Source organism: Carcharhinus amblyrhynchos, chromosome 22 (assembly GCF_965287045.1).
Source record: "Carcharhinus amblyrhynchos chromosome 22, sCarAmb.v2.hapA, whole genome shotgun sequence".
Lineage (NCBI taxonomy): Eukaryota > Metazoa > Chordata > Chondrichthyes > Carcharhiniformes > Carcharhinidae > Carcharhinus > Carcharhinus amblyrhynchos.
Window position 1 is genome coordinate 17571863 of NC_137345.1, and position 13665 is coordinate 17585527.

Consider the following 13665-nt stretch of genomic DNA (forward strand, 5'->3'; position numbering starts at 1 on the left):
CCGACATAAAGAAAGGTTGTTGTGGTTGTTAGAGGTGAACCACCTCAGTCCTGAGACATTGCTGCAACCTCAAGGAATGTCCTAGGCCCAGTCATCTTCAGTTGCTTCATCAATGACTTTCCTTCCATCATAAGGTTAGAAGTGGGGATGTTCACTAATGATTGCACAATGTTCAGCACCATTCACAACTGCTCAGATACTTAAGCAGCCCGTGTTCAAATGCAACAAGACCTGCACAATATTCAGGTTTGAGCTGACAAGTTGCAAGTAACATTAATGCCACACAAGTGCCAGGCAATGACCATCTCCAACAAGAGAAAATCTAATTTTGACATTCAATGGCACTGCCAACGCTGAATCCCCCATCAGTGGGTTACCATTGACCAGAACTGAGTTTAGATTCATAGAGATATACAGCATGGAAACAGAGCCTTCGGTCCATCTCTTCCACACTAACCAGATACCTATCTAAATATATTTTAAATGTTGTAATTGTACCTGCCCCTACCACATCTTCTGACTAGCCATATAAATATCATGACTTTAAGGAGTTACATAAATCCAAGTTGTTATTATTCTTGTTGAGTGATGCAAAAGGGGCTGCCAAAATTCAAGATCTTAATTTCTATGCAGGATGACCTTTGACTAAAACCATTTTCGGACGTGTGAGGAAATTGGATGATTGAGTGATTCGATTATGTAGCTTTAAAGATGGGAACATGAATCAAATATTAAAAATGAGATATATCACAGTACATCAGACTGACTAGATCATAGTTGCTTTTCCACAAGTATTTTCAACAATATTTAACATTTGCACCACTCAAATTTCAATTTGATTATGGATTAAAATGATCAATAAAATCTCCTTGTTGCATTAATGCTTGTTATTTAAATATACAGTATGTAAATCATGTACAATTATTTACTGCTAAACAAATACCCACACCCTCCGCCCCTGCAGCCCTGCTGGAAACAGTACCTTGGTTGGTTAGGAGCTGTTCTTGTTTGAGGTCATTGTCTTCTCTTAATGTATCGATTTGATCCAAGAGTTTCTGTTTCTCCCTTTCTACCACTTCCAATTTCGTTTGTAAATTTCCGAGCAACGAATTGTCATTTTCTGCTGTCTGGAAAAAAAAGAGATGAAGAGATTGAGACAAAACAAAACACAAGAGAAAGGAAGCAATCAAATAAGCCAAGCTATCAAATAAAGTGGGTCAACATTTTGATTGAAATAGCTCATGAAGTTAAAGTATCAAACATTTCCTTTAGTGACTTCAATTTCCAATTACTCATCTTTTCAATATGGCAGCTGCTTTGCATTTTCACACAACAGAACAAGAACCAGCCTGTTTCAAAACACAAAGAATCCCTCGTTGAAACGATCCATCATGAACATTACATCTTCTATAGCTAAGCAGTACAAGGGATATATCATTTGTATTCAGCTAGTGTTTTGAATCCTACCCCTTAACCAACTAGCCTGTGAATACCCCTTCTGAAGCCAACCAATATACGAGATGCTCTCTCTGTAACTTAACCGTTTGTAGGGTACCTCCTCCATTGCTAAGCAATGTATGGCAAACCCGGTATAATTAACCAATTGTATAGCTTACTCTCTGAAACTGCTGATTACTCTCTCTATAATCAGTCAACGTTTGGGTTACTCACCCTGTAACCAGGAATATTCTTTCTATAACATGTTAGTGTGTGAGTTACTCCCTCTGTAGAGAATCCCTTTGGAAACATCATTGACTTTGTTTGTCACTGGATCCCATACATTCAGTTGAGAATGGGAACTGACAATGAAGAGATACCTAAGTATAAATGTGACCCTCTGCAGCAATGCATCAAACAATGCATCAATTCTTTGAGGACACTGTGAGCACACAATGGGAAACTGGGGGATGTGATGTATCTGGATTTCCTGAAAGCATTCAACAAGGTGCCCCACAAAAGGCTGCTGCATAAGATAAAGATTGATAGCATTAGCATGGATAGAGGATTGGTTAACTAACAGAAAGCAAAGAGTGGGGGTAAATGGGTTGGTGAGAAGTGACTAGTGGTGTGCCTCAGGGGTCAGTATTGGGACTGCAATTGTTTACAATTTACATAGATGATTTGGAGCTGGAGACCATGCGTAGTGTGCCAAAGTTCACAGATGACATTAAGATGAGTGGCAGAGCAAAGTGTGCAGAGGATGCTGAAAGTCTGCAAAGGAATATTGATAGTTTAAGTGAGTGGGCAAGGGTCTGACAGATGGAGTACAATGTTGGTAAATGTGAGGTCATCCATTTTGGTAGGAATAACAGCAAAATGGACTATTATTTAAATGGTAAAAAAATTGCAGCATGCTAGTGTGCCGAGGGATCTGGGTGTTCTTGTGCATGAATTGCAAAATGTTGGTTTGCCTGTGCAGCAGGTAATTAAGAAGGTAAATGGAATTTTGTCCTTCATTGTTAGAGGGATGGAATTTAAAAATGGGGCGGTTATTTTGCAGCTGAATAAGGCGCTGGTGAGGTCACACCTGGAGTACTGTGTACAGTTTTGGTCTCCTTACTTTTGGAGCAGGTGTAGAAGAGATTCACTAGGTTGATTCTGGAGTTGAGACGGTTGGCTTATGAGGAGAGACTGAGCAGATTGGGACTATATCTCTTGGAATTTAGAAGAATGAATGGAGGGATCTTATAGAAACAAAGAAAATTATGAACGGATTAGATAAAATAGAAGTAGGGAGATTGTTTCCACTGGCAGGTGAAAGTAGAACTAGAGGGTATTGATTCAAAATAAGGGGGAGCAAATTTAGGACTGAATTGAAGAAGAACTTCTTCACCCAAAAGGTTGTGAATCTATGGAATTCCCTGCCCAGTGAAACAGTTGAAGCTGCCTCATTGAATGTTTTTAAGGCAAGGATAGATAAATGTTTGAACAATAAAGGAATTAAGGGTTATGGTGAGCGAGTGGGTAAGTGGAGCTGAGTCCACAAAAAGATCAGTCATGATCTTATTGAATAGCAGAGCAGGCTCTAGGGGCTAGGTGACCTACTCCTGCTCCTAGTTTTTATGACCTAAGTAAAGTATGGCACATTCATGGACAAAAGCAGTGAAGTATCCCCAGATGGGGAACATGCATTTCATTCAAACCTAAAACATAATTATGGATCTATTTTTTCTTAATGAATTCCCAAACATTGTTAATTAGTGTGCAGAAGGAGGGACTTCAGGCACATCCTAGTAGTCTGGTTCTGAGGCATATTAGCAGACAACTGGAACAAGATGTCTACCTAATCACCTCAGTCAGCCAACCCACAATCCCCTACAGAGACCAAGGAGAATTACTGCAATCTGAGAAGTTTTTGTAGACTTGGTATTGGATCAATCCAGGCAAAAGATTGAGAACTGTTCTAACTTTCCTCTGGAGCAGTTTCACCATCACAGGGGGATTAAGGGAATAGGTTCCCCCCTCTCGCCCTCACAATGGCCTGGCTTCAAACTGACTCTGACCTGTGCTGCAAGTTATTACCAATGCAGATATAGTTTCTGGGAGACAAACCCGCTAAATGGAGGGAACTCACTGCTAGTGAGGGCATTACAGCAGTTCTGCAGCTAAACTTTCAACAGAAAGAAGAGGATTCTGGATTAAAGTAATAAGGCAACTCTGGAACATTGCACTATAGTTTATCTCAAAACGTTTGGAAAAGCCAAAGTAGCAGAACCAACCTCTGCCCCACAGTAAAGGGACAATTGATGCATATTTAGTCTCTCCTTTCTCTTTCACGGATAATCAGCTGCCATTTCTGGTCTGACTGAAGGAAGCAGGGAAATGGGCCTGTTTTTTGCCCCATTGTTGGAAACTAAGGATGGGGTGCTAAAGGAACACATGGCTAAGATCCCAAATGGAAGTGCTCAGATAAGAAATGGAAACTGCAACAATTCGACAAATCCTGCTACCACCATCCTTTGGACATTATAGCTTAAAAATTGAAGCTACTCCTATTTGAACTTTTACTGATTGTTCTTAAATTCCTTTTAAATGTTCTCGCTTTCCACATTTAAGGGTCATAAGTAAGATATTAGGTTCATACAATCCCTACAGTGTAGATGGAGGCCATTTGGCCCATCAAGTCTGCACTGACAACAATCCCACCCAGGCCATTTCCCCTTAAACCCACATATTTGCCCCATTCAATGCCTCCCAATCAGAACCTCCCCACTTGCCACAGATAAGGTGGGGAACTCATCAGTAGGGCAGGCACAGACGTGCAGCAACAACATCTTGAAAGACTCCACTTCTACATTTTGTAAAATATAAACTAATACTTCAATCAAATGTATGTTTTTAACATGGGTGGTGGCATGGCAGCAAAGTGGTTAGCACTGCTGCCTCACACTGCCAGGGACCCGGGTTCGATTCCTGGCTTGGGTCACTGTCTGTGAGGAGTTTGCGCATTCTCTCCATGTCTGCGTGGGTTTCCTCCCGGTGCTCCGATTTCCTCCCACATTCTGAAAGACGAGCTGGTTAGGTGCATTGAGCCGGACTGTGGCAACTAGGGGAATTTCACAGTAACTTCTTGAAGTGTTAATGTAAACCTTACTTGTGACCAATAAATAAACTTTACTTACTTTAAAATCAATGAGTCAATGTGTGTTATGATATTAAGTTACCTGTAGTTTGCTCTGGGCTATGTGCAATTGATCTGTGGTCTCCAAGTGTCTGATGGTCAGTTCAGTGCAGTCTGCCTGAGCTCCGTTATATTTCTCTTTCCAATGAGCAGACTCCTGTTCTGCTTCACTCAGTGATCTCTGCAGATACAAACATGCAGGATTAATGCATCTTCTCAAATCAACTGTTTCGCACAGAAGACATGATTTGTGAAGTATTGAAAAATTCAGATCTTCTTAGCTACAAGTTAACCCTGTTACTTTCTCGTCACGTCCTTTGCTGAGTTGAACAGTGTGGCAATTAGAGGATTTTCACAGTTAATTCATTGCAGTGTAATGCAAGCCTACTTGTGACACTAATAAATGACCTTTGCTTTACTATTTCCCTATGGTCCACTATCCTTGGTCTATGAAATATTCATCCACCTTCATCTTAAATATTTCTAATGATCCAGCCTCCACTACCCTTTGGGGCAGAGAATTCCAGACGTTCACCACCCTCTGTGAGAAGAAATTTCTACACATATCAGATATGTTTTGAAAAGTGAACAACTTTGATCACAATTGCATTCACATCTGTATGAGGCTGGTTCAGAAATGTAAGCGATTTTAATGCTTCTCTTAAGAACTAATCCAACTCCAAGTATTAGCCTCTGGTCTGCTCTGTTAAATCATAACTCTAGGTCCAGACATTTTCCAGTGTTGGCAGCTGGGACTGAGCTCTCAATCACTCTGAACTTGAATTTCCTCTCTCTTACCTGTACGTTGGCTAAAATTTGTTCAGCAGCCATTTTCTCCTTGATTGCCTTCTGGAGTGACTCCTTAGCAACCAGCTCATACTTGAGTTTCTGCTCCTGCATCTCGATCATGCTTTCCTTCACAGTGTCCCGCGAGTGATTCTACAGATAAACAGCAGAGGATGCTATTTCCCAGTTGTTCACACAACACAGTCGAAAGGTCAGTGCTAACGACCAGAGATTTTACATGTGTCCCTGATCAGACCACTATGCAGAATTATTGGTAACTTCAGATTACTACTAATCTGATTACTTCATGTCATTGTCATTCTCTGGATCTGCTTATTCATTTCCCTTTGATCACAAAGATAGGGGATTCCAGGTGCGTAGGGGTGGGGCAAGTACAAAATAAGTTTGATGGCCCCAGTTTCAGGCCTGGAGTATTTTACCTTTAAGTATAAATGGCCCATTTTCTACTTGTGAACAAGGTGCAGAGTGAGTTTTCAGGGGCACCTGGACAAATACATGAATAGGATGAGAATAGAGGGATTTGGTCCCTGGAAGGGAAGGGGGTTTTATTTCAGTCGGGCAACATAGTCAGTGCAGGCTTGGAGGGCCGAAGGGCCTGTTCTTGTGCTGTAATTTTATTTGTTCTTTGTTCTTTGACAGGAATTGGGAGAACTGGGTAGCTATTGGCCATCAGCCAGCTCACAAGTAGGTGGCAGAGAGAGACAGGCCTTAAAGAATCATAGTAACCCTACAGTGCAGAACAAAGCCATTCAGCGACAATCCCACCCAAGCCCTATTCCTGTCACCCCACATATTTACCCCACTGATCCCTCTAACCAATGCAGCCCAGGACACTAATTTAGTATGGCCAATCAATCTAACCCGCTCATCTTTAGAGTGTGGCAGGGAACCGGAGCATCCAGAGGAAACCCACACAGACACGAGGAGAATGTGCAGACTCTGCACAGACAGTGACCCAAGTCGGGAATCGAACCTGCATCCCTGGTGCTGTGAAGCAGCAGTGTTAAGTACTGCGCCGCCATGCCGCCCAAGGTCTCACCCAGAGGGAAGGGAGTAAATATCTGTGGCAGGAGTGGCTGCAACTGTCTTTACAGAGCCTGGAGGAGCACTCCTGCCCCTCCTTGCCCTTAAAGCATTGTTTTTCATTTTTCGGGGGTGGGGGGGGGGAGGGAAGGTTGGGTTGGGGGGGGGATCCCTTCATCTTCCCACGGACGAAGTCTTGCCTCAGTCCAGTAGGTTTCATAGCTCAATTAAAATGCCATTGGGATTTTATTGACATCATGGAACCTCAGCTGGCATTTATACATGAGGCTCTGATCAAGCCCAGTGGACACTTTGTCCTCCAGCAACATTACAATCACAGCAATGGGGCAATGGAATTGAAAGCGAAGCTCTGTTTTAGTTGCTCGTTGACTCTGTTAGCAGTCAGCAAGCCAGGAGTAAATAAAGCTCCCATCATTGTATTTGGATCAAGTCCATCCTAATAGATCACTGGTCACTTTCTGAGTTGTAAAGTTTTTGACCTTCATTCTTCTGAGCTCGACTAATGAACACACAAACAAACAAAAACAAAGGCTAGAAGGTGGAGGCAAATCACTCTGGTCTCTTCCATAATCCTTTGAGGTAATTTCTAGACAATCTGTTCCATATCTGCCTTTCCCATCTGCAACCTCACTGCCCCCACCCCCATCACCACCCACCAGACACACAAAAAGACATAAGAAGTGAAAAAAATGGGCTAATTTAGACAAAACATGGTATCTCCTGACATCCAGCCCTCACTCACATTCCATGTAAAGCATTCAATCTTCTGACAATCCTTTGTGAAAATAATTCATTGAACCTTGCCCTTCATTCTTCTAGCTTATTGGATAAACCTGATTTACCAACCAATGGAAACAAACTTCCACTTTTTACAGTGAAAGTCTCAGGAGTTTCCTAGGCCTGTCCAACCTCTTCAGTTTAGTTGAAAACATTGGGACTAAGTGACTCCTTGTGCCATTGCAGTGAATTTTCATAGTACTTCTAATAAATCTAATATCCTTCCGAGAATGAATGATCAACTCTAACCTTGGCCTAATTAAAGTATTATACATGTCCAATATTACTTCACTTTTACACCTATTGTCCCAGTATAAAACTCACCAAATGCCTTATTTGTAGCAGTTTTTCAAATTGCACATTTACATATCTACAACCCACGATCCTCCAATCTGTTCAGAATCTTTATTGTTCAGGTCACACTCCCTTTCGTGGCTCATTTTTGTCATATAAGCAATAATACACATTTTTCCTGTTAAATGGGATTTGTTAATAACATCCATCATACTTTACCATGTCAAAGCTTTAATCTGAATGATATTTTTGCCTGTGAACATACATTAGGAGACAATGGCCATAACTTCCTCAGAGTAACAATCACCATTGGATTGCCACTCTGAATGAATTTAACTTCACTGGGATTCCAAAGGCCCTATCTCTTCCGGACCAGCGGGTGGGCTGTTGGGGAGGTAGGGTGGGGCGGGTGGGGTGAGAGGGGAGAGGAGATGTTGGAGCAATGTAGGGTGCGTGGACTGAAAAGAGGGATTGGAATGGAGGGGGTAGTTGGAGCAGGTAAGGAGGGTCATATTGGACTGGAAGGAGGGGATCAGAATGGAGGGGATAGTTGGAGCAGGGAAGGATGGTCATATTGGATTGTTTGGTAGGGGGAGGGTCAGACTAGAAAGGTGGGTAGTCAGGGGTAAGGGTGATGTACTGAATCTCTTGGGGTGTTGGGTCAGGGTTGGGGTTGAAGGTGGGCTGGCGTGGCAGACACTGGGGGAGAGGTTGTGTGTGTATGTTTGGAGTGCCCTCTGCAAGGCTGCATCTGGGTGTTTCGATAGTTACTCTAGAATTAGAAGTGAGTTTTTTCCTTCTAACTCTTTCAAGTTAACTATCAGGATAAAGCTAGCAGAACCATCCGAAGTCAGTAATTTAAATCACTTCTGTTGGATAGTTCCCAGTCCAGTGCAACTGACCAGTGGAAGTTAGTGCTTCTGGGCAGTTGCTGGGTAAACTCTTACGTGAGGATATCCTGGAGGGATTCCCCAGCACATCATTGGGATATCCCCCAAATATGATGCTGGGCAATCCAGAAGTTATGGGCCTTTGTTAACTCAACAATTTGCAGGAATTAGCTCAGTTGAGAATTTACTTATTTTTAAATAACTCTTCCTTTCTGTTACCTGTGCCCAGATGTGTAACTGATTCTCTAGTGACTGCAGTTTACAACGCATTGAGTCATCATCCAATTGCACCTGTAAAAGCAGAAATAAAGATTCAACTCAAAGTCAACAGCGAAGCAGAAGAGTCCAGATGATGCTGTGCTACAAAATATTCATCCTCAGAATATTTGCCTCATCTTTAGGCTGGTGTGGATCTCATTTAAATATTAAAGACATGCCTGATGATGTTACTGGTATTGCGATGCGTTTTAATTCCAAATTCATGAGGTGGATATGAAGGCAACTCTGATCCTGCAAACATGACAAAGTCCACACAGTACCTAAGAGGCCAAAATAAATTTGAATAAATAGCTTTTAGCTTAATTCCTTGTTACTTGTGCATTGAATTTTGAAGGCCTTGCAATCTGTCTATCAGGAACAAGAAGGTGAAAGCAAAATACTATAGATGGGGGAATCTGAACACAAAACAGAAAATGCTGGAAAATCTTAATAGGTCTGATAGCATCTGTGGAGAGAGAAAAGAGCCAATATTTCTAAAGCCTTAGCTCTATTTCCCTCTCCACAGGTGCTGTTAGGCCTGCTGAAATTTTCCAGTATTTTCTGTTTATGCAGGAACAATAAGATGTCCATAAGACCATAAGATATAGGAGCAGAATTAGGCCACTCGGCCCATTGAGACTGCTCCGCCATTCAATCATGGCTGATATTTTTCTTATCCCCGTTCTCCTGACCTTTGTCAGCACTTCTAACATCTCGAGTAAAACATAAAATCGTAAATCATAGAATCCTACAGGAGGCCATTCAGCCCATCGGGTCTGCACTGACCACAATCCCACCCAGGCCCTATCCCTGTGAGCCCATACATTTACCCTAGCTAGTCCCCCTGACACTAAGGGGCAATTTAGCATGGCCAACCCACCTAATCAGCACGTCTTTGGACTGTGGGAGGAAACTGGAGAATCCGGAGGAAACCCACGCAGACACAGGGAGAATGTGCAAACTCCAGACAGACAACTGCCCAAGCCGGGAATTGAACCTGGGTCCCTGGTGCTGTGAGGCAGCAGTGCCACCTCAATGGAACGGGAGATGTTGAATTCAACAACCAATAGTAATTGGTAATAGATCGCCCCTTCCCTTCCTACCTTCCATGATTTCTCTGCCGCCTGTAAGACTGTTGCAAGTAGCTGTTGGAGAAGAGTGAGCTTCTTTTTTAGCATCAGCTCACGATGCAGCGCTTCCTGCAAGAGAAATACACAGTTAGACTCAGCCAAAACTCTGACAATCTGATAAACATATATTTTTACTTGGGGATTGAAACTGTATTAAATCACTAAATCTACACTTGCTGCATTATATTTATCTCATTTTAACTGTGAAAATCTTACTGTGGACATATATAAATTGACAGAAACCAATTACTCTGGTGAGATTGAACTGAATGTTTTTTTGAGATAATAAATAGTCATTGCTGTCTTCAGGAAGATAAAGCTGGGATATTACCTTCAGATATTCCGAGAGCTGCTGCATCTCCTGCAAGACATGAATACAGATAAAATTAACTTCAAGAAACAAAGTGAATTGTGGATGGAGACCATTTAGCTCATCCATTCATAGGAACCTCAGTTCCTCCACCCAAATGCCTCTTGAATAATCACAGAGTTTTATTCCCCTACCCTTCTCTCCCCAGAAGATAATTGCAGATATCCATCACCGTTAGCAAAATACTGTGGATGCTGGAAACCTGAAACAAAAACAGAAAGTTCTGGAAATACTCAGCAGGTCTGGCAGCACCTGTAGGGAGAGAAACAGAGTTAATGTTTCATGTCAGATATGACTTGATCAGAACTGGGACTTTATCTTCAGCCCTGAAGAAGAGTCATATTCCACTTGAAACATCATTTGTGAGGTGTTTCTGAAATCAATACAAAGTGTGCTTTTAATTAGTTGTAAATGTCACATTGACATATGTTCAATAGTTCTTTCAGCTTTTCCACTCCACTGAGTATCTTAAACACCTCTCTCATTCACCTTCCCTCAAGATTGAAAGTTCAAGTGTTTGTGGACTGACCTCAGAGTTCATTCCTTGCATACAAGGAATTACACAGAAACTAGAAGCTGAAGTAGGCCATTCAGCCCTTTGAATCTGCTTGGCCATTCATTTTGATCATGACCGATCATCAAATTCAATATCCTGATCCCTTCTCCCCCTCCATATCCCTTAATCCCTTTAGCCCCAAGAGCTATATCTAATTTCTTCTTGAAATCACACAACATATTGGCCTTTACTTTCTGTGGTAGTGAATTCCACACATTCACCACTCTCAGGCTGAAGAAATTTCTCCTCATCTCGGTTCTAAAAGGTTTACCCTGTACCTTCAAACTATGACCCCTAATTCTGGACTCCCCCACCATCAGGAACATTCCAATGTGCACATTTTTTTGGCACGTCGGGTTGGGAAATGCGCATGTCGACCATTTCACAGCGTTCACGCATACGTTCTCAATGCCTGGCCACCTCCCACACCCGGAGAGCATGCGCGATCAGGATCGTGCTGGAAACCAGTGGGAAGACAGGTAAGTGATTTAAATCTGTTTTTAATCTTATTTAAATGTCATTATCGGGCTTGGCACAGAATTCTTCGGGTCCGATAGCATCTCCCACCCCGCCAGGAGTATTTCACTCCAGCGGGGTTTAGAGTAGCTTCCCACTTGCAAGGAACTAACAGGAGACTCAACCATAGTGAAGGGGAAGGGGCGTGGGTGGTGGGCAGGTTGGTGCTCCCTGGGCATGGGCACCCTGGCAGTCCCAGCCTGTGCTCCCTGGCACTGCCCAAGGGGCAAAGTGCCAATGCCCAGGAAGCACCATGGCACTGCCCACCAGGCATTGGGCAGTGCCAAGTTGGCAGGCCAATGGGTGGGGCCTATTATGGACAGGGCCAGGGGATGGGGCCAACAGTTGGGGCCTATTGTGAGTGAGGCCTCAGGGGTGATCAGCAGGGGTGGAAGGTCTGCAGATAGGATCGGTCGGGGCTGGAGGGAGGCCAGCAATCGGGTCACGGGGAGGGGGGGGTAGCTTGCCGGGGGAGGGGGACTGCCTCCCGGGGGGAGGGGTGGGTCAGCAGGGCGGTGTCTGGTGTGGGAGTGGGGGTCATGGTCACTGCTGTGGGGCAGCGGGGTGCTTGAAATTTCAGTACTCCGGGCTGGAGGTGGGGGGTGTGCAGTCGGCCTGGCCCGGGAATGTTGTGTGGGCTGCGATCGGACCATGATTGGGCCATGGAGGTTGGGGGGGAGGTTTGGGGAGGGCAGCAATGCGAGGGTCCCAGGCTGGCTAGTGATTGAGCTGGCCAGCAAACTGCAATCTGAGAGTTCGGGGCCACCGCGCATGCACAGAATTCCGGAGCTGTCAGTGTCCGGCATGAATAGGCCCTGTCCCCTGAGCTTTTAATTAGGTTCACGATTGTGACCTCTATATTACATTGTGGGAGATTCGAGCCTGGATTTACACTGAAAAAGCAATCATGAATTATGCCATCTTTCTCGCCAATTCAGCCTTTGAATTTTTTGGGGAGAATCGGGCCCATAATTTTTGAATCTACCCTGTCTAATCCTGTTAGAATGTTATAAGTTTCTATGAGATCCCCTTTCACTCTTCTAAATTCCAATGAATATAATCATAACCAATTTAGTCTCTCCCCAAGTGACAGACCTGCCATTCCTGAAATCAACCTTGTAAACCTTTGCTATACTCCCTCTATAGCAAGGACAGCCTTCCTCAGATAAGGATACCAAAACTGCACACAATACTTCAAGTGTAGCCTCACCAACACCCTCTACAATTGCAGTAAAACATTCTTATTCCTATACTCAAATCCTCTCGCTATGAAGGCCAACACCCCATTTGCCTTCTTTGCTGTCTGCTGTATCTGCACGCATACTTTCAATGACCAATGCAAAAGGACACCAATGTCTCATTGAGTATTAATCTCTCTCAATTTGCAACTGTTCAAACAATAATCTGCCTTCTTATTATTGCTACCAAAGTGGATAACCTCACATTTATCTACATTATACTGCATCAACCATGCCTACACCCACCCACTCAGCCAGTCCAAATCACGCTGAAGTATCTCTGCATCCTTCTCACAGCTCACCCAACCTGTCCCCTCCCAACTTTGCATCATCTGCAAATTTGGAGATAATACATTTAGTTTCCTCTTCCAAATCATTAATATCTAATGCAAACAGCTGAGATTCTAGCACAGATTCCTGCGGCACCTCACTAGTCACTGCCTGCCAATTGGAAAAAGAACCATTTATGCCAACTCTTTGCTTCCTATCTGCTATCCAGCTTTCTCCAAAGATGTGTGGGTTAGATGCATTGGCCATGCTAAATTTCCCCTTAGTACCAGGGACACTTTTAATGATTAAAACACTCAGCAGACTGAGCAGCATCCATAGAGAGTTAAACACAGTTAATGTTTCAAGTCAATGATCTTTCACCAGAAATGTGAGAGGTCATCAGTCTGAAATATTTGCCGGAATTTTACCGCCTTGCCCGACCAAGGCCAACGGAGAACGCTGTTCTGTGAGTCTCGCCCTTCCTGATTCTGGGCAGTAAAATTCCACCCATTAACTCTTGTTTCATTGCTCACCCATGGTCAAAGACCTGCTGAGTGTTTCCATCACTTTCTGACGCATGACTATTCCCATTACTTAGTTAATTGTGGCTCTATCGTGATTGAACATGTCGATGTGCAGTCCGCTGCCATTTCAGACCTTTTCAAAACCTCCCCCCAAGCATTCACTAGGTACACTTCCCCTCAACTGCCCCAGTGTAAAAACGAGATCATGATTGCGAATACAGATGGCAAGGAGTTAACGCTTTACAGAATGATTGTTGAGACTATGAGAATTTCTTCAGGCGACATTGTAATTTTAACCAACATGCGGCAAATAGTTTGTCATCAGTGACCCCCAAGAATGAATGACTGCATTGTGAAAGGATTGACTGAA

At 43.3% G+C, this 13665-nt stretch overlaps 1 protein-coding gene across 2 annotated transcripts in view; it reads right to left on the bottom strand.

Annotated features, from left to right (window-relative positions):
* The window catches only part of traf3ip3 (TRAF3 interacting protein 3), a 46268-nt gene that overhangs the window by 18187 nt on the left and 14416 nt on the right, over window positions 1-13665 (bottom strand). For both annotated transcript variants that reach the window (XM_080210037.1, XM_080210038.1), the window contains exons 5-10: window positions 10153-10182; window positions 9795-9890; window positions 8653-8724; window positions 5420-5560; window positions 4665-4802; window positions 983-1127 (exon numbers count right to left, since the gene is read on the bottom strand). In XM_080210037.1, coding sequence (XP_080066163.1) covers window positions 983-1127; window positions 4665-4802; window positions 5420-5560; window positions 8653-8724; window positions 9795-9890; window positions 10153-10182 — 622 coding nt within the window. The remainder of the gene's footprint in view (window positions 1-982; window positions 1128-4664; window positions 4803-5419; window positions 5561-8652; window positions 8725-9794; window positions 9891-10152; window positions 10183-13665) is intronic.